We start from the raw sequence: 21630 nt of genomic DNA, 5'->3' as shown, positions 1-21630 counted from the left end.
CAATGATGCGCACGCGTGGAGTGCCAAAATCACCAATGACGCGCACGCGTGGGGTACGCGTACGCGTGGGCCTGTTTGTGCGAAAGGCCTTATTCCTGTGCCACTCCTGCGCAACTCTCTGTTAAATTTTATTTTTCACGCACATGCATATGATGCGTACGCATCAGCGACGCTTGCGCGTCATGTGCTCTTCTTCTCTTTTTTTTTTATATTATCCGGTTCCTGTTCTAAAATATCTGCATGATCAAAAAATTAGTAAGAATTCAATAAAAATCAAATAAGTAAGACAACTACTATTACGAAAAATAACTAAGAATGAAAAGGAACGATCATACCACGGTGGATTGTCTCCCACCAAGCACTTTTAGTTAAAGTCCTTAAGTTGGACATGTGGCGAGCTCCTTGTTATGGTGACTTATGCTTGTACTGATCCAGGAATCCCTACCAATGTTTGTAATTCCAATGGCTACCGGGATCCCAAACTAGGCGCATAACGCCTTTGAGCAAGTTGAAGCAAGTGACAAGGCCCCAAGAGTGTTGATTGTGGGAATGAATCCCAGGGTCCCAAACCTTGATTTTACATCCGTCTTCTTGTAGATCACCATTGTTTCCACCGGGTGGCAAGTGATCTGAATTCTCACAGAGACATCCAAATAACCTTCTAGACCCATTCAAGTGAACTCTACACCAATCCTTGCACTTCAATTTGGAGCATGCAACCATATTGAACCTTGCTTGACATCTCTTGCCACTAAGCATCTTCCTCTTACTCTTAATGCCACAAAGAACTCTAAGTTGACCATCCGTCTCTAGTAGCCCATATTCAAGTGGGAGAGTACAGGTTAAGGATAAGAATTTTACCTCCTTGAATGTTGTATTGGATGGTGATGGCTTTGAAAGAGGTCTTTCAAGCTCCACTCCCTTGTCTTCTTATTTGAATTCTTCTACCTCTTTGCAAGCTTCCTTAATTTCAACCTCTTCCTCTTGGTAGCTTTCTTCTAATTCAGTCTCTTCTTCATTGCTTACCAAGGGCATGGGAGGTTGTGCATATTCTTCTTCTTCCATATTTGAGGGTGGAAAGTTCTCTAATTCACTAGAGTATAAATTCCTTTGATTGGTTTCCTCATTTTCTTCTATAGGATCTTGCATTGTATCTCTTGGGAAGGAATTTGCTTGTTTCCCTTCCTGGTTCTTGATCATTGTCTGCACATAATTTTCTACATTTTTGACACTCGTCTTTATATCATGTAGGAATTCTTTCATGAGGAGCTCAAGATCTGATGGTATTTGAGATGAATAAGGAGATTGTGGCTCTTAATATGAATAGGGAGATGGTGGCTCTTGGTATGGGTAGAAAGATGATGGTTCTTGATATAAATATTGAGATGGTGGTTCTTGATATGAATATGGAGGTGGTGGCTCTTGATATGAATATGGAGGTGGTGGCTCTTGATAGTTGGAACATGGAGCATTGAAGTGTCTTTAGTTTTGACCTTGCCAACCAAAATTTGGATAGCTCCTCCATCCACCATAATATGAATTACTACCCGGGTGTGAGTAGTAACCCATGTAATCTCTCTCCATTATTTTTCCTTAGCACAAAACACCAAACAGAATTAAACGCACCATGTGGTCAACAGGAAAGTAAAGAAGACAGAACAGAAATTTTTTTGTTTTTTTTTTGAAAATATTTTTTTTAGAGAAAAATTACTACGGGAACACCAAACTTAATTTCAAAAATTAAGAGGAAAAAATTTTAAAATAAATTGTGATGCGTGAGCATCTTTTCTATTTTTTCCTAGTGAATTTGCATCTAAATTGTTGAGTTTAATAAAGAATTAATTATCTTTTAGCCAATATGAATGCTACTTTGAGTCTTTTGTAAATTTATTTATTTTAGGTAGTATTTGGCTGGATTTGATGGAGTTTCTGCAGCACAAAAACAAAAGGAGATGGCAGCGAGGAGCGACGCATACGCGCGACTGACGCGTACGCGTGATTTGGAGCTTTCCACGGCGACGCGTGCGCGTGATTGACACGTACGCGTGATTTGAAGATTTGCACAGCGACGCGTGCGCATGACTGACGCGTCCGCGTGACCCACGAAGAAGACCATCGACGCGTACGCGTGATTGACGCGTACGGTGAAATGCGCCACGTGCAGAAAACACAGAAAACGCTGGGGGTGATTTCTGGGCCCCATTTTGGCACCCAAGTTAGGCGCGGATCCAGTGAAGCCAAGTAGTCCCCACGTTACAAGACACGGAGTAGTTAGTAAATTCTGATTTAAATTCAAATTTAATTTTAAAATAGGAAAATATATTATCTTAATTTTAAATATTAGATTTTAAATTAATTAGGATTAGTTATAAAAAGGGGAGACTTCTCTTCTATTAGGTAGATTTCATTAGGGGGATTCCATTAGGGAATTCTATACAAATTTACATTCCACATTCCATGAGCAACTAATCCTCTATTGTTAAGGTTAGAAGCTCTGTCTATTTGTATGGGTTGATTTTATTGCTTTTCTATTTTAATTTACGTATGGATTTATAATTTAAAGATTTGTTTTCGCTCTTTATTTTATAAATTTGGGTGGAACGGAAGTATGACCCTCTTTCTATTTGAGTTCCTGTAAAACTTGGAAAAGCTCTTTACTTGAACAACAGTTTGAAAACATATTCTCCTAAATTTTAATTATCTGGATTTAACGGGATACGTGACATATAATCCTTTTATTTTTGGGTAATTAGAGTTTTTGTGACATATAAACTGGAATTTGATCATGTAGCCTCTAATTGGAATTAATTGACCAAGGAATTGGCAGTTAATGAATTTTAGAGGAGACTAGAAATGTCTAAGGAATTAGGGTCTAGTCACATATAGTTTGCCATAAATTAAATCCTACATAATTAAAATAGTTAGTAAGAAAAGTTAATCCGGAAAAATAGATAACTCTGAAGCCTTAACAGTTTTCTCCATATTTTATTCCCAACTTATTTATTTGTCTATCCTTTTTATATTCTGAGTTCGAATTTAAACCTTTTGAATATCTCAATACCCTTTTCTGCTTGCCTAACTAAGCTTATCACTCAATAACTGTTGCTTAATCCATCAATCCTCGTGGGATCGACCCTTACTCACGTAAGGTATTACTTGGTACGACCCGGTGCACTTGCCAGTAAGTTTGTAGGTTGTAAAATACCGCATCAAGTTTTTGGCGCCGTTGCCGGGGATTGACTGTGATTAACAACCTAAAGAATAAAGCGACCGCTAGGATAACTAAGGTGGTTGAGTTCCTTTCATATTTTTTATTCCTCCCCTCTTTTTCTATGTTATGTTCCGGTTTTCTACTATTTTGCGTTGTTTGTTGCATGATCCTTTATTAGTGAGAATCCTTGGTCTAGTTTAGTTTTCCCTTAATTACTTTAATTCTGAAAAGATGTCTCATGTATTACTCATTGAGCTTGAATTCAAATAAAAAATACAGAAGTGATGTATTGCATGAGAAATTGAGTTAATTTTAAAAGTAGTCTTATTTACTTAAATGTGGTGGTATTTTCTGTAATTCTGAATGCATGACATGAACAGTACATATTTTTTATAGTGAAGTTTATGAATGTTAAAATTGTTGGCTCTTGAAAGAATGATGAAAGAAGAGAAATGTTATTGATAATCTAAAAAATCATAAAATTTATTTTTGAAGCAAGAACAAGCAGTGAAAAACACAAAACTTGCGAAAAAAATTTAAAAAAAAGAAAAAAATAAAAAAAGCAAGCAGAAAAAGCGAATAACCCTTTAAACTAAAAGGCAAAGGGTAACAAGGATCCAAGGCTTTGAGCATTAATGGATAGGAGGGCCCAAAGGAATAAAATCTTGGCCTAAGCGGCTAAATCAAGCTGTCCCTAACCATGTGCTTGTGGCGTGAAGGTGTCAAGTGAAAAGCTTGAGACTGAGCGATTAAAGTCGTGATCCAAAGTAAAAAAGAGTGTGCTAAAGAACTCTGGGCACCTCTAACTGGGGACTCTAGCAAAGCTGAGTCACAATCTGAAAAGATTCACCCAGTTATGTGTCTGTGGAATTTATGTATCCGGTGGTAATACTGGAAAACAAAATGCTTAGGGTCACGGTCAAGACTCATAAAGTAGCTGTGTTCAAGAATCAACATACTGAACTAGGAGAATCAATAACACTATCTGAATTCTGAATTCCTATGGATCCCAATCATTCTGAACTTCAAAGGATAAAGTGAAATGCCAAAACTATTCAGGATTGTAGTTGTAAACCCACTATAAGAAGAGACATGAGCTTAATCGAACTCTCATTCTCATGCAAATTCACATCCTATGCTTATATTAGTTTTGGTTGCTTAAGGACAAGCAACAGTTTAAGTTTGGTGTTGTGATGCGTGCACATCTTTTCTATCTTTTCCTAGTGAATTTGCATATAAATTGTTGAGTTTAATAAAGAATTAATTATCTTTTAGCCAATATGGATGCTACTTTGAGTCTTTTGCAAATTTATTTATTTTAGGTAGCATTTGACTGGATTTGATGGAGTTTCTGCAGCACAAGAACAAAAGGAGATGGCAGCGAGGAGTGACGCGTACACGTGACTGACGCGTACGCGTGATTTGGAGCTTTCCACGGCGACGCGTGCGCGTGACTGACGCGTACACATGATTTGAAGATTTACACAGCGATGCGTGCACATGACTGACGCGTCCGCGTGACTCGCGAAGAAGACCATCGACGCGTACGCGTGACATGCGCCACGTGCAGAAAATGAAAAAAACGCTGGGGGTGATTTCTAGGCCCCATTTTAGCACCCAAGTTAGGCCGGATCCAGTGAAGCCAAGTGGTTCCCACGTTACAAGACGCGGAATAGTTAGTTAATTCTAATTTAAATTCAAATTTGATTTTAAAATAGGAAAAGATATTATCTTAATTTTAAATATTAGATTTTAAATTAATTATGATTAGTTATAAAAAGGAGAAACTTCCTTCTATTAGGTAGATTCCATTAGGGGGATTCCATTAGGGAATTCTATTCCAATTCTATACAAATTTACATTCCATGGGCAACTAAACCTCCATTGTTAAGGTTAGGAGCTCTGTCTATTTGTATGGATTGATTTTATTGCTTTTTCTATTTTAATTTATGTTTTGGATTTATATTTAAGAATTGTTTTCGCTCTTTATTTTATGAATTTGGATGGAATGGAAGTATGACCCTCTTTCTATTTGAGTTATTGTAAAATTTGGAAAAGTTCTTTACTTGAACAATAGCTTGAAAATAATTTCTCCTAAATTTTAATTATTTGGATTTAACGGGATATGTGACATATAATCCCCTTATTTTTGGGTATTAGAATTTTTGTGGCATATAAACTGGAATTTGAACTTCACCTTCTAATTGGAATTAATTGACCAAGGAATTGGCAGTTAATGAATTTTAGAGGAGACTAGAAAGGTCTAAGGAATTAGGGTCTAGTCACATATAGTTTGTCATAAATTAAATCCTATATAATTAAATTAGTTAGTAAGAAAAGTTAATCCGGAAAAATAGATAATTCTAAAACCTTAACTATTTTCTCCATATTTTATTCCCAATTTATTTATTTGTCTATCCTTTTGATATTCTGAGTTCGAATTTAAACCTTTTGAATATCTCAAAACCCTTTTCCGCTTGCCTAACTAATCCTATCAAACACTATTGTTGCTTAATCCATCAATCCTCGTGGGATCGACCCTTACTCACGTAAGGTATTACTTGGTACGACCCGGTGCAATTGCCGGTTAGTTTGTGGGTTGTAAAATACCACACCAGTACTATCCTAAGATTTCTGAACAATGGCCTTGTAATCAGGATGCGTTGCCCATGCCGCTTGGAATCTAAAAGGCCGGTTTCCTTTCTTGATAGGAACTCCTTGACATCGGATAAGTAGGGGATAATGATCAGAGTGGGAACGGCTGAGAACTTCAACAAAAGCTTCTGGAAAAAGAAGGCGCCATTCTGTAGTACATCAAGCTCTATCCAATCTCTTTGCAATTTCTTTGTTTCCTTGAATTTTACGGAACCAAGTAAACCGTCTTCCAGAGGTTGTCAGATCAAAAATACTACAACAATCTAGAGTACTTGCAAAGATACTACTGCAATTTGAATAGAAATTACCCCCCTTCACCTCATGAACACTCAAAATATCATTAAAATCCCCAACCACCACCCACGGGTCCTGAATGCACAAACCAATATCAAACAGATGACTCCATAATTCTACTCTATTAGTGGCTTGAGGGCTGCCATAAACCGCACTGCAGATCCATCTTCGCCCACCACCATCAATTTCCAAAGTTATACATTAATTCATAGCCCAAAGAATTTTACAAGAAAATTTTAAATTAGCAAAGAGGAACCAAATTCCTCCCTCGTGTCCAACAGCATCTACAATCCCTACAGGATAATAGCCTAATCTCCCCCAAAATTTTTTCATAGTTTCAAACCCAATATGAGTTTCCACCAAAATAAAAAAAGTTGGTTGAAATTTTCGTACCAACTCCTTACAGTGCACCCGAGACATCTTATTTGATGCCTCTACCATTCCAACTAATAATATTTAAATGGTCATAATCCATAAAAAATAAATTAAATAATTGGAATGTTTAATCATTCTACCTCACGTTGATGGACCCCTGTCTCCAAGTGTCTCTTTGTAGACTTGCACCGCAGAACCATCATTCTTCTGTTGAGGTTGGGTCTCCAAGTTTGTTGTTGCACTAACTTTATCAAGCTCTTTTTGTACTCGAGAATCCATTGACAATGCTTCAGTAGGTGAGTTTTGAAGCGAAATAGGACGCTGCCTTTTGTGCCCTGCTTTAAAAAAGGGAGTACTCTGATCCTTGAAAGCCACCTGAGTTGTTCCCAAAGAGCCAAGCGTGGATGGAGGATCTTTCTTTTCCTTAGACTCCACCTTTGCATTTGATAAGGACTTCACCTTTGCATTTGATGAAGATCCAGCATGCATGTTATTAAACCCAAAAGAAAATTTCTTACTCACTAAATTGGAGCATATTGCTACATTGGCTTTTTTTGGCACCACATTGTGGCCTTTACCCACTTTTTCCTTGCCTTTTCTACTAACTGTAACCCATTCACCCTCTTTTGCACGAGTATCCATTTCCATACGCGAGTCTTGCAAATTATCATGCACAAGATCTACTGCACCATGCTTATCCATAATTGGAATTGATTTGGCATTAATTCCAAATTCAAAAGTTAAATTTTGATTTTTTACTGGGATTTGACTACCTTTCACCGTTTTCTCGTTGTTATCTACAGGAAAAAGTGATGACAAATTTTTCTCCTTCACCGTGCTTTCCTTCCCAATGCCATTGTTGTTCTCTTTCGCACATTCTCTTGTTACATGCCCAAAGCAGCTACATTTTTCACAAATTAAATTCAAGTGCTCATATTCTTTGTCATACATATGACCATCAACTTGAATTTTTTTATAACTGGAAGTCCCAAGTTAATTTGCATACATGCTCTTGCATACTTTCCCCTCTCTGCAGACTTGGTGGCTAAGTCGATGCAGATCGGTTTGCCAACAGCTGACGCAATCATTTTCATGGCTCTCTCTTGATAATAGTTAATGTTTAAACCTGTGATTCTTATCCAAACCATGGTAGACCCAAAAGTGTTTTCACAAGGTCTGAATGAAGAACTCCAAGGTTTAACCGCAACATAGCTTCAAGTAATCATCCACGGTCCTCCAAGGAGAACTTTCTCTCTATCCTCCAAGAGATCAAATTTAACTAAGAAATAGCCAAAACCGACATCTAGTACCTCATATCCTCCTTTGGTTCTCTAGACGCCTTTAAGCCTGTGCGTGATCGCTGTATAGCTAAAATTTTTTCAAGAACTTTGATCACGATGGCATCTTTGTAGGGCTCTGTCAATATCTCTTTTGCTTCCTCAGTGAATGTCACAGTTGGTATCTCCGAATCGCCTTGCTTACCAACTACTGTAGCCATCTTATCCCCATCAAGAGAATCAGCAACCTCCAAAGCTCTCCTTGCTGAGGCACCAACAACTTTATCTCTGAACGATATCTGCTGACTTTGAGTCTTGTTACCATCTCCTTTAATCCCCTCCTTTTTACCTGATGCATGTCCCCCTCCGCTCTCCCTCTTATTGCTTCCGCCGACATGGCCGGCTGCCTTGCTATGTGCCACCCTCAAAGACTCTCCCCTGCTCTCCCTACTCTCCATTTCACGTACTCTCATGTACTCTCTCGTACTAGGGTTTGTACTAGATCTATTTTTTCGGACTCTTTAGAGAAGATCAAGAATAGGCTGGCTAGTTGGAAAGGTCAGCTCCTTAACAGAGCAGGTAGGCTTTGCTTAATTAAATATGTTGCTTCTTCTCTTCCTATTTATCAGATGCAAGTGACTCTTTTTCCTACTTCGGTTTGTCAAAAGATTGATTCTGTTCTTAGACAATTCTTGTGGAAGGGAAATATGGGGGACCGTTGCTTAAATTTGGTCAAGTGGGGCAAAGTTGTCACTCCAAGAAAATATGGAGGCTTGGGAATTAGAGATACCCAATGTGTAAATTTTGCTTTACTCGAAAAGCTTGTTTGGCAATTATTGCATAATAAAGATAAGCTTTGGGTAAGAATTATGTTGGTAAAATATTTATCTGGGAGTTCTTGCTTTTCACCCAATTTTTCTAATAATGTTTCAAGCACTTGGCGAGCGATTTATAAGATAATAGAAAAGTTTCGTGATGGTTTTGATTGGTGTACAGGCAGGATGTCTCAATCCTTTTGGTATCATGCTTGGCGACCATGTGAAATGCTAGCTCCTTTGGTTCCTTTTGTGCACATTTCTGATTCTCACTTGAAGTTAAAAGATGTCTGGCACCATGGGCATTGGCGGTGGGATATTTTTTGCACAATGATTCCGGAAGAAGTTAAACTTGATTTGATGCTCTTTGATCCTATCAAGCAGGCAGGAGATAAAACAGGTTGGTTTTGGACAAAGTCAAATACTCTCATCTACTCGACTAAAAGCGGGTATGAATGGCTATAGAAGAAGAAATTTGGCTGGAATGATAATGAAAATTGGCTTTAGCTTTGGCGCTTGAGAATACCGGAGAAGATAAAGTGTCTGCTCTGACTTTGCCTCAACAACGGAGTTCCCACAGCTAGTTACCGGTTTCAAAGAGGTCTTTCTACTTCTGATTTTTGTCAGAGATGTTATCTTGCTCTAGAGGATATTAACCACTGCTTTAAGACTTGCCAAAAAGCTCGTCAGATTTGGATTAGCTTAAATTTGGTAATGACCGCTGAAGACTCTAGTTTGGATTTTGTGTCTTGGATTCGTTCTAACCTCAACAAAAATGAGTTTCTCTTTGCAGCGGCCTTTTGGTGGATTTGGAGGGATAGGAACAGTGACATCTTCCACCAAGATAATCCATGGAGTAAGGAGAAAATTGTTCACTTAGTTAAACATGTTGCTCGAGATTTCTCTAATATTGTTTTCAACCAAAAGCATATTATTCCTTCTTCTTTGAAATATAACTGGGAACCACCTCCAATGAATATCTGTAAAGTGAACTGCGATGCAAGCGTTTTTGAAAATAAGCAATTAGCTGGCTTTGGATGTATTATTAGAGACACCATGGGAATTTGGATAAAAGGTTGTTCTGCCAGTATACCTCTTTCTCTTTCTAGTGTTCTCTGTTATGAGCTTCATGCTATTTGGAGAGGGCTTGTTATGGCTTGGGATTGCGAGTGCAAAGAGGTCATATGTGAAACTGATAATCTTGATGCGTTTCTTCTTGTTTCGCAAGGCACAACCAGCATGATTAGGAATAACTCTAATATGCTTGACAAAATCAAAGAGATGCTCCAGCGCAATTGGACAGCTACTTTAGTGCTCATCCAGCGAACAACAAACAGAGCGGCTGATTTAATGGCTAAGACTGCTGTTTTAAACAAGCAGGTGTATCTAGAGTGGTTACTGCCTCCTAATAATTTAGACATTATTATTAGAGAGGAGTACTACTCTTTTTCTTAGGTCTTTTTTCTTTGTGTTATGTTCCGTCACAAAAAAAACTCTTTAATTATTTTGAAATTATATCTCAATATTAAATTCATTTAACTTTAATTATTTGGTTTTTTAAACTATTTGCTGATGATGTCAATGAGTTATAGTTCAAATGACATAATTTTTCTATATTCATCTAAAAAATCGCAAATTCGTCTCTTGATTAAAAAAAAAACTATTTACTCATGATATAAATAAGACAATTAAATGACAAATCTACAGAGATTATCATTCTACAATAAAGGCTTGATTGTATGAGTGTCTAAGTAATTTTCATTCACCATTGACCCATCCTTACACGTCAATTTAGATTGGTGGAGTGGAATTGTATGTCTAAATACATCAAAAAAATAGTTATATCTCAACAATCTTTTGTCTAATCTCAAGAGAGTATATATAATTATTTGATAATTAATATGTGAAAAAATATATTCAAATAAAAACAATTATAGAATGAATTCCCATCAAACATTTTGTTAAGTTAGCATAAGATGTAAAATATTGTTCAACAGACAGTAACATTTTTTAGATTTAGTATATTATATGGAAACATGAGATAAAAGGAGAAACATAAAAATATCTCAAAGCAAAACGGAGAGAATAATTGATAGAAAACCAAAAGTATAAATATTAGTCGGAATTGTACATTATTTGTACTTTATAAAAGATTAAAAGGAAATTTAAATTGATTGCAAGACTTTTTCTACACAATCATGCTTTATTCAAGATAACACAATTATAAATTTATAATTGAATCTCTATCTCAACACCAGTAAGATAATAAATTAACAAATTCTTCAATACTATCACCATTTTTAAGTAATCACTAACAACTACTAAATTGTTTAAAGTTCTAACTCAAAAAAGAATCATCATCGACTAACTACAACCAAGTTTCTAAATTTTCATTTAATTTCTTGAGCTACAAAAATAATGACAGATAAATTTAGTAGGGTTAACTACATGTATTAGACATGAAAAATCCCTATCATCAAATATTAACAGATACCACATTCCCACTTAAAAACAGTCACAAGGGAGTGGATCCTCTCTGATGAAGAAAAAATTGAATGGTGTCGATTGTGATCTCTCACCCTTCATTACTCTCTCATATTTAATTTTGGCCCGACTTATAAAGTTAATGATGAGAGATCACACTCTATTTCTTCAAGTATTAAAAAATCTGGAGAATATCCATTTTCCACAAGAATAACTGCAATAAACCAAAATAATGCACAAAGTTTGCTTCATTTTCCGCAATATAACTTCCTCCATCGTGCCTACGGCCGTGCCGCCATCAGCTCCATCTCTATCACCATCATCATTGTCTCCACTACTGCCACTCCGTATTATTAGACATTAACATCATAAATCCCCAAAACAAACATGGTCAGTTGGTCACATATCACATATATAACTTAAAGCAGCAACATAAAGATCTACAATGAATATAGTGCACAAAGTTTCATTACTTGCCAATGACCAATCCTACAGGTTGATACTTGATAACATGAAAATCCTATATTATATTACAGGCACAGCTAAGGTGCAGTTTGGTAACAGTTCATCAACCAAAGTATTGGCATAGGCTATGATACAATTAACTAGCTAGTATGACTGTGTAGAGTGAAGATGATCATCCAATCTCACGCAATACAGAGAGGGAAACCACAAAAGCCTTTTCATCTTGTTTAAGGTTATAAAGACTGCATAGAGGTGAACCTGCAACCATCCATGCAAATCTGCATTTACCAACTTGCTTCACTGCCATGGCATGGTCATAAGTAACATTATACACAGCCAAAGCATCATTATAAATATCATTTATGTCTCTTGCACTATCTTCCATATTGTCAGCACCACCATACAGTTTCTACGCAAAAAGGAAAATTCCCATCAGCACACACTGTTCATGGTAACATCCAGGGAGTAAAAAAAATGTGCTTACATATAGAATGAGGGTATATACAAATAATATAACTAGAAAAATATGAATTTCACCTGCTTATAATATTTGATGACTTCATCTGCCTTCTCTTTGGAAGCATCTTTGTCATTTTCTTTGTCTCTTAAGGCAGCAGTCATATCACTCTTATACTCCTCATATAAATTTCGCCAATTTTCCAAACTTGTTTTAGGTACTTCAATATCAAAACAAGGGAGTTTTTTTATTTCTGGTAACATGGACAGGACGATAATCAGCATACATAAAATGGACATACATCACCTTATATGAAGTACTTGGAGGAAAATAAATAAATAAATCATGAAGGTAAGCTTCAAAACCACGTTAAGGTTGCTGCCTTATAACCAGAAGATTGCAAGTTTGAATCTTCATAAACACCCCCTATCCTCTATGAAAAAGTAGAGCAATATAAATCTATCATCCCAGGACCTTGCCAGATGGTAATGTTATGTGCTTGACAATCCTTTTCTATATTTATATAAATACATAATACCTGACTTAAATGCAAGTACTCACCTATTGCAGAATCTTCTTTATGTTGCCATCTGAGAACCTCATCATATATCATTCCTAACACAGAGGTTGAAGTGAATGATTTCTCCTTTTCCATATAATGTGGGAACAATTCTGCCGACAACTCTTTTGGGACTTCAATCTGTTGATAAAGTACATGTTTCAGAGTTCAGACTGGAAAATACAGATGGTATTCATTCTGGAAAGCATTATTTGTAAATATTTACATCAATAAAACCAAATTCAAAGTGATGTCATCTATTTGACCATACAGCACCAGAAACAAGATTTTTCAATCCTGAAACGAACATTTAAATAGTAGAAAACCGAAAACCACAGATGATAGAATAAAGGATATGAAATTATTGCATCTATTGGCAATGACTGGCAACAAATGAATAAGAGAAGTTTAGGACAATTGATCAGAAGAGAAGAGACATGCACCCAGATTTGCACGCCATAATGAACATGCAAAGTAGAACACAATACATTCTAATATTTACAGATAACAAAGTTCATCATGATAACAGTAAATTTAATCAAGTAATGAATGCATTGCACACAATCCAAGATCATAAAATCCCATGATTGGGGAAAAGGAGGAGAAAGGGGGGGGGGGGGTTGGATCGGGAAGCCCAGATCAACGTATAGACTTCAATATGACAAATAGTTCCATGCCAAGTGAGAAGAATGATACGGTCAAACTAACCTTTCGACCACTTTTCTTCGGGGCATCCAATGCCATATAATATATATTAACCAATCTAATTATGTTTTCCTTCACTCGTTCCTTCTCCTCTTCATTTCTTATGGTCAAAAATCGATCCATAAGTGCCATCCAGCTCTCAGCAGCCACACCTATTGCATTGCTGAAAGATACAAAAAATAAAATAAAAGAAAATCCCTAAGATCAACTGGAATTGTGTTCCACCAACAGCCTTGTTACCTGGATTCGCTATGTTATTCAAGTATTACATGTAACGAGTACAGGATAAGGTGTCTAAATCAGCATAAAAGAGTGGTCATCTAGTAGATATGAGTATGACGCACGTATTTAAATCTAATTTTGCCTGCAGTACCTTGCACAAGGTACAATTTCGACTTCGGAAAGCAGATATACAACCACAATTCTACAAATTTATATATATCTCTGCAAATTCACCTTGGTTCAAATCGAGTCTTTAGGTATAGTCTAAAAAGCTGTTCCTCAAATTCCTCAGAAGACATATCACGTGGTTCTTTAACACTTGGTTCTTTATCATGTGGTTCTTTATCATAAGGCTCTTCAGGTCGAGTTTCCATCCAAGGATCACTCTGTCTGAAGTATTTTAATAGCTGCAGCATTTCAAACTTTGAATGGTCAAATTAAACTACTTTAAAGATCCTCAGAGAATAAAATGCACATATACATGCAGACAAATAGCAAATAAGAAGGGTATATTCCCCCAGAAGAAAAGTTCCATTTTGTGAAGATAATGGGACAACAATGCAATAAACAAATTTAGAGAGAAGAATAAATTGAATTTCAAACAGAGATTGGAACCTCAGAATTTTGTGAAACCCAGTACTTGTCTCCATCAAAATCGCCTCCGGCAATCTCATCTGCCACAGAGCGAGGGCCAACACACGGGAAGAAAATTGCATACTTGCTATCGCCAACATAAGATTTTAGTTCCTCCACAGGTACCGCATCCATTCTGTGAATGTCCCCAAAATGTAAACCTGGATTTCTGTAAACTAACACCTCCCCTGTAATTGGGCCATTTTCACTACATAAAAAAGGAACAATCAGCTCAGACATAATAATATTAAATTGCAAAAAATTATTCCATTTTTTAAAGGAACGCTATAAAGCATGATGCAGCTAAACATGCTCATTGCATTTTGTTCTACTCAATATTGCATACAGTTCATTCTTGGCGAAAATGGCCATTTTCACTACAAGGATGTATGTGTCAACAAGACAAATATTCTGTTTTCATTAGTTTTGAATATCAAATACATCTAAAATTTAGAAATTTTTCTGGATAAAAGATTAATTAATTCCAAAGAGTAAAAGATTTATGCTTACTGAATTACACAAACTTGATTTCTTTCTAATTTTCCAGTAGGATCAACAGTCCCCATCAAATAGAAAGAATCCGGTATATAGATCTTCCCTCCTCTAAGCTTCTTCATTTCCTCCTTTGCAAATACGGACAATTGAAACTGCAAATGTGGCTCTTCAATAGGAATCCCACATAAGATCATTCGCAACGCAGTGTAGTCATCCATCTCACCATGGTTTAGAGCAACTGCATGTAAATGATGGTTAGAAAGCTTAGCTTGGTGAGACTTCAACACATTTAAAACAGTAAATTAATTCAACTCTTATCCAAAGACCAAAATAACTAAATAAGTAAGACCTTGATGAAATATGACTAAATATATCTTATTAATCTGCATGAACAACCTCTAAAAGCAGCGCGCTTATTAGAGAAGATTTGGTCAACATCTTTCAGATTATCCTTAAGTACTTCTATGAAGTATTCATTTGGAACTCCACCATAGCTTAGAAGTGCAATGAGATATTTAGACAAGAATGACCGATTTGGGTGATTGCTGAAACATGTGGAACTTTAGTTAGTGATTTCTCTCCCTAAAAAACAGTAGATATTTTGCTTCATAAGAAAAAAGCTTGAACAATCTACTATCTATTATCGGTTGCAAACTTTGGGCAACATAGAATCATCAAATAGTGTCCTTATGGATTCCTTTCAATAGAAAAAAGATAGAGAGTAACCATTTATATTCGTTTTATCAAATAAACGACTACTGCGCTAGGGGCTAGCCTTGGCAAACCTTGTAGCCTTTGGACTTGGAAGTTCCTAGTAAAAACTCTAGGAACAACCTCTCTGGATGCATACATCTACCTTCACCAAACTCCACCAGGTGAAACCCTCATCTCCTCCAAGCACTCTTATTAAGGAAATCATTATATGCCTCTTTAGCCCATTTATATCGAGGATTATTAGTAAATGGTGAAACGTAAATATAAACAATAAATTACAGCATTGAAAGGGCTCGTTAGTCAATGGTCTGGTGAAATGCTAAAGTTGTGCATCCAGATGAAACACATAATTCGAGAAAAGCAAATACATTATCCCCTTAACAAGTAATATGTGATTGGACCTATACTTTATCAGCTTCTGAACTAATTTAATTATCAAAATAATGATAACTAAGACAAAATACTAGCAGGAAAGGTGATGATGTGAAAAACCTCGTTCCCACCACTTCTAACGAATCTATGCTTGGAGCATTTGCAAGTTCTTTGTCAGTCTTAACTTTAATCATTGAATCCCGAACCTGGATTGTCCTAGGAGGAAGCTGCATGATCATCAACCCATATAATATTAGGGACAAAAAGTATACTTTACGCTAATATTTTTCTTTATCTAGAGAAAATAAATTATTTTATAGAATAGACCACAATACCAATCCAATTCTAAGTAGAGAGGATGTCAAGCACCTCTAGTAACCAGGAAAAATATATTGGAAAGCTAAAATACCAGCATGCCCTATGGATAAATTTGGGAATATACACTTCTATAATATAGTCCACCAATGCTTAATTGCAACAATATTTTATAAACATGTCGCCTATGTTATCCTTCTCATCATTATAAGACTACATGTTCAACTTAATCATTGAAAACCAGAATAAAAACAGTGGAGCAAAACATTGAAATACCAAAATGTACAAATATCTTATGATCTACACAGTTATAATTTACATATCAATTCAGACAGCTTAAAAAGCACTCAGCAAACTAGGTGTTCCATAATATTGACTAGATAAACATATGCCAAAGAAGAAACCATGACTTTTGAGTTGTTCAAAAACATACCGTATGATTAACCACAAGTGTGCCTTTAATTGCAGAACCCTTGTGGAAGAGACGGCACTGGATCATCAAAGGCTTTATGGGCAAAAGGGAAAATTATAAATTCTATTAGGACAATATCCACGCATATGACATGAACAAGCAATACAAAAACGTCATTGCAATATTAAAACTGGCAAGGAAACCACAGAAATTGAGCATCTCCCATTGTATCATCAAAAGCTAACAGATTGGGAATTTCCTAAGTTTAATGACAGTCATAAGCACAGAATACTCACAAAGGGGATGGATCATAAAGCATATTAAAATATTTCTTAGCATATAAAATTTGTCATTTACTTCACCAGGAAATACCAACAAAAGGAGAACCAGAATATGATAAAGTACAGGGAAAAACATATTTCACCATATACATATATATATATAAAGAGAGAGTATGTATAAAAGAAAGTTTCTTCGAAACACAATATAAACAAGTTTTGCACTAGAAAAAACATTTCCTTTCAACCTCTCTTTCATTTTCCCCCCATGATTTAATCCATTTAAGACATTTTTATTCTTATGGAAGACATGACGGAAAAAAAATACCAGAAAAATGAAGAGCTCCCATCCAAAATTTTTCTCTTCCATGCATCGACTTTCAGAACAGTTTTTGTGTGTGCAGTCATTAAAGTTTAACTCCACAATTTTTCAGGCATTAAATAAGATAAAGCACAAACCACAAACCACAACATCGGAGAATGTATAAACCACAAAGGTGAAACTTGAGTTCATCCTTTCACAGGAAGTGAAACAAAATTTAATCCACCAACCAAACCTGTTATTAGTTACCAAAAGCAGATGCATGGTTCTTTTTATGATGAAAGAGTTGCAGTAGTGCCGTAGTGGTTTTGCAACACAATTTTTCTTTTTAATGTGGATTCTTAACAAATGACTAGTCATTGGGGGAAAAAAGGAATTTAACTGAACAATTTAGTGGAATAATACACTAAAAAGTCAAGAAACCTTCGTGGTTTTATTTTTGGCAGTTCCTTTAGATACATTGGTAGGGCAGCACGACGCCAAGTCTTCTGAGATGAACCCAGTTCCATCTGTGTGAATACGCGGTTTGCCATCTATATCGGGAACTTTTTCTCCTTTTTCATCCTAATTCCCAATGACAAGGAAGGTCAAATAATAATAATTTGCTTCATGCAAGACTGTAAATTATAAAAATTGAGTATATTGGCAACTGACTATACCAGGCAATATTCATCATCAATTTGCTTAACATTCACACTAGCCAAGTCAATGTCAAGTTTGAATGTCTTTGATAGAAGAAGAGAGAATCTGAAAACCACTACAGTTAGTTTCTTGGACAAAATCTATTATGAGGTGATCAAGTGCAGGCCAAAATAAAATATAAATGTCTAAAAATAGTATTTGTCATAATACCTAGCCATATACTTATCCACACTAGCTAACGTGTGAGCATGCATAAACAAACATCTAGCTTCGATCATTTTCCGATCTGCCAGAATGTACGATGCCCTCTCATCAGCAGAAGAAAGTGACTTCATCCTAACAAAATAACACTTTACAGAGGACGATGCTGGGTCCTCCTTCTTCTCTTCCTTTCCACCATCTTTAAAAACTGCTCAATTGGTGAAAGATGTATAAAAACATGCCAGTCACTACAAGTTTCTTAAACAACTCAAGAGATAACATCTGATATATGGCACAGTAATGATCTATTAAAAATAGAATATTATATATCAAAGGATAAAATTTAAAAGCAAATTTCTCACTCTATTTAGTAGTTAAATCATAATTGGAGGTTAACCAGAAAAGGGAGAGGGGGTACATATAAAGAACAAGAATAAAAAGGTTACCAAAAAAGCGATATAATCTAAGGCCAACTTGGATCCCTTCCTTTCCAAACTTCTCATACAGGTTGATAGCCTCATCAACAGTGATTCGCATCTTTGGGATACTTTTCTCCTCGGAGAATTTAACAACTAAAACATTGTCATCCCCTAACGTTCTCTGTAGGTGTGTTCTTGAGTTCTGTATAATAGGACCCTGAGAGATTGATATACATACAGGACCAATAAAGTAAAGCATTAGCATAGAAATAAAATATCTATGTAGAAAAATAAACAATATGCAGGCAGCTTACTGATACAGAATCACAATTTCATAAAAGTATACAAATAGCAATGCTATACAAATGGGAACCTTGACGGCAGTAAAACCACCGAGTGGTCACAAATTTTGACAGTACAAAAAAACAATGTCGAGATCTACAAACCTTGAATCTTAAGCTCCCATCCGTAGAAACATAGCATTGATATACATGTGGCCTACTAGAATCCCATTCAACATACTGAAGAAACCAAGGTTGTCGTTAGTACAAACAGAAAAGAAATTTAACGCAGAATGAAAGAGCATCATGTTAATATGCATCATTGTAGACTGTAAAAGTCTTCTATCCCAAGGCTAAACAAGATATTCCCATCCTGTTAAACAAAATTTTTATTTTTGTATGTCGAGCACTATTGAAACAATTAAGAGTTTACTAATGCAAATTTTATGACTACCATAACTGCCAAACATTAAAATTTGAAACCAAAGTCAACTTGATTGCAGATCTCACAGTTGCACTTAAACCAATTGCAAAGGAATAAACTATAAACCTATTGCAAAGAAATAAACCAACCCAAATTTCTATCCAGAAATCAGTTCATGATATTTACCGATTGCCGATCGCAATCCTTTATATATTTATGCCCCACATCTTGCCATATTGTTCTCTCAAACCTTCCCATAGGCAAATCTTTCAAGCTTCTAATATAGTCCGGTTGAAGTCTCTCAAGACTCTCCCTGTAATTGTATGAATGAAAACAGAATTATATGCAACGAAAAACCAAAAACCAAACAGAAGAATAGCCAAGATGCACTGAGCTTACCCTCCAATGTAACTCAACAGCAGAAAGGCCCTTCTGAACTCCAATTCTCCAAGTGCCACCATCTGTGGACTAAGCATTTTCTCTTCTCTTCTTTCAGCATAAAAATCCAAGGGGTTTCGTTTAAGTTCTGTAACAACGGCCTGAGAACTGCCTAAACCAACTGTATCTGTAGCTTCAAAAATGAACGACAAAGAGTGAAGCTTGTAAATGATCCCACAATGGCACTAAAAGCCCTAACTAACGACATTAAAACTGTGTTATGTTCCCGACAGAAGCAAGGTACTTTACTAAGAAACCAACATCAACATATAAATGAATCATAGTATCACACTCAACATTGCATTTGCAGTATTCATGCTGCACAAATGATACTCTATTTATTCATACAAACAATCATGGAAAAGAAAAGCAAACTCAAACAAACAAAACAAAAACAATTTTGACAAAAGGGTAGGGGCAAAACCGGAAATAATTTAGTCTTGAAAAAAGAAAGGAAAGTGGAAAACGATTTTAAACTCAAAATATGCTATGCACATAAGAAATAAGATCAAGCAGATAGAGATTCCAAGTTCAAGTTTGTCAATAGTTAAAAAGTTCCATTTTTTTTCCTAAAGAAAAATCAAAAGAGGAAGCAAAGAAGTGAAGAACTACTCCTTTTCCTGTGTAACTGAACCCAGCAACGAGTGAAAAGATGCAAACTCGAAGTAAAGAAGCATACTTTGGTGGTGCTGGCTCATCGTGCGCGTAGGTGAACCGGTGAAACCGTTGGGAGAGAGAGTAGAAGAAGCAAAAGGGGAGTTCGACGGAGAAGGAAATGAAGATGGGGATGATGAGCCAGTTGATTGTTTGATCAAGTAAAGTATGAATGCGCTTAGAGACTTGATTTTGGAGTTTGAGATTTTGTTTAGTAAATTAAGGGCTTCTTGCTCGTCAATTTCAGCGAGCTTGCGCCTGACTTTAGAATCTGGAGGACTCTGGTTCTGTTCCTTGCAGATGCGCTCTAGAAGATTGTCCACCGAAGCTGGAAGAGGCACCACTACTTGCTCTGTTCCATTGTTACTCGCCATGTGATTGTGAAAATGTGTGAATGAAGAAGAAGAAGAAGAAATGGCGAAGAACGGTGAAAAGAGAGCGTGTTAGGAGTGAGGACACTGAAGAGTGGGTGACTATACATGATTCTGCGTTTACGTATAATGATTGAAATTTTTATCTCCAGAATTTTAATTTTAAAAAGTGTTGTAACCAAGGTAGAGAAAATCGAGATTTTACGTGAAATCGAAAAAGTAAATAAAAAACGTAAAACGTAAAATCTTAACAAGATTTAAATCGTAAAATCGTCAGATTTAGTATAAATTTCGTAAAATCGATAAACTCATTTAAAATCGTAATATCGGAAGATTTTAAGAGTTAAATCGAGATTCTAGCTACTATGGTTGTAACTAAATAAAAGGGTTATGGTAGCTAATTAATAATTTTTTTTAATAAGATGGAGAACTATTAATTAAATTAAAATATTTTATATTTTTAAATTTTTTATTTAAATTTTAATATTAAAATAATTATTCATACATCTAATAAAATAAATATTTAATATATTTATTATTTATATTGTTTAATATTTTTGTTGTTTATCTATAATTTTTTTAAATAAAATTAGCCGAAAAAAAACATGTCAAAAAAAGTAATGAACGAAATTGGTGGAGGGAAAAATAGGTGACATGACATAACACTGTCACTGAGTTTTAAATATGATGGCGAAAAAGACTCGAGAACAGTAGTACTGTAGTAGCCTAGTAGTAGTGGTGTCTCCTCTCCAAGACTCCGAGTCTACCATGCGTTTTTAGGGAATGCTCTATTTTGGTGTTTTTTTTTTCGTGATTGAAATAAATTAAACAAAAAAAATAAAACAAATAAAGAATTGTTTAAATAGAGAGACAGTCTCATTTAAAATTATTCTTAAACTTCTCTCAAAGTAAAAGAAGTTCTACATGCGAAAGTTGTAACTACATGCGAAAGTTGTAATTTCTTTTTTGGTGTTAATTAGCGAACAACTATTATTTAAATAAGAGAAAAAAATAGTAATAAAGGGAGTGCTAATTATTTTTGATATGCTAATTATAGTTGTATAATACGTATAAATGAAATTTTGAGTGTATAATACCTAACTATGAGACTCAATTGGTTTCAAAAAAAATCGTTAGTGT

At 35.6% G+C, this 21630-nt stretch overlaps 1 protein-coding gene across 2 annotated transcripts; it reads right to left on the bottom strand.

Annotated features, from left to right (window-relative positions):
* Positions 1-11563: 11563 nt before the first annotated feature.
* LOC112714769 (probable RNA-dependent RNA polymerase 5) lies at positions 11564-20625 on the bottom strand. 2 transcript variants are annotated; one of them, XM_025766440.3, is made up of 18 exons: positions 20145-20625; positions 19427-19592; positions 19214-19340; positions 18769-18843; positions 18350-18539; positions 17913-18111; positions 17720-17807; positions 17484-17624; positions 16482-16553; positions 15854-15960; positions 15044-15192; positions 14663-14885; positions 14135-14360; positions 13754-13926; positions 13301-13460; positions 12595-12733; positions 12114-12286; positions 11564-11985 (listed from the first exon to the last, which is right to left on the bottom strand). In XM_025766440.3, exons 1-18 carry the CDS (start codon positions 20491-20493, stop codon positions 11749-11751), a joined length of 2994 nt encoding a protein of 997 aa, XP_025622225.1. In that variant the 5' UTR covers positions 20494-20625; the 3' UTR covers positions 11564-11748. The 2 variants fall into 2 exon arrangements, with proteins under 2 accessions (XP_025622225.1, XP_025622224.1); XM_025766439.3 differs by having other exon boundaries at positions 19427-19598; positions 20145-20621.
* Positions 20626-21630: the final 1005 nt, after the last annotated feature.

This window comes from Arachis hypogaea, chromosome 10, assembly GCF_003086295.3.
Source record: "Arachis hypogaea cultivar Tifrunner chromosome 10, arahy.Tifrunner.gnm2.J5K5, whole genome shotgun sequence".
NCBI lineage: Eukaryota > Viridiplantae > Streptophyta > Magnoliopsida > Fabales > Fabaceae > Arachis > Arachis hypogaea.
The sequence above is the reverse complement of the archived record's forward strand: the minus strand, read 5'-3'. Positions and strand labels throughout refer to the sequence as shown.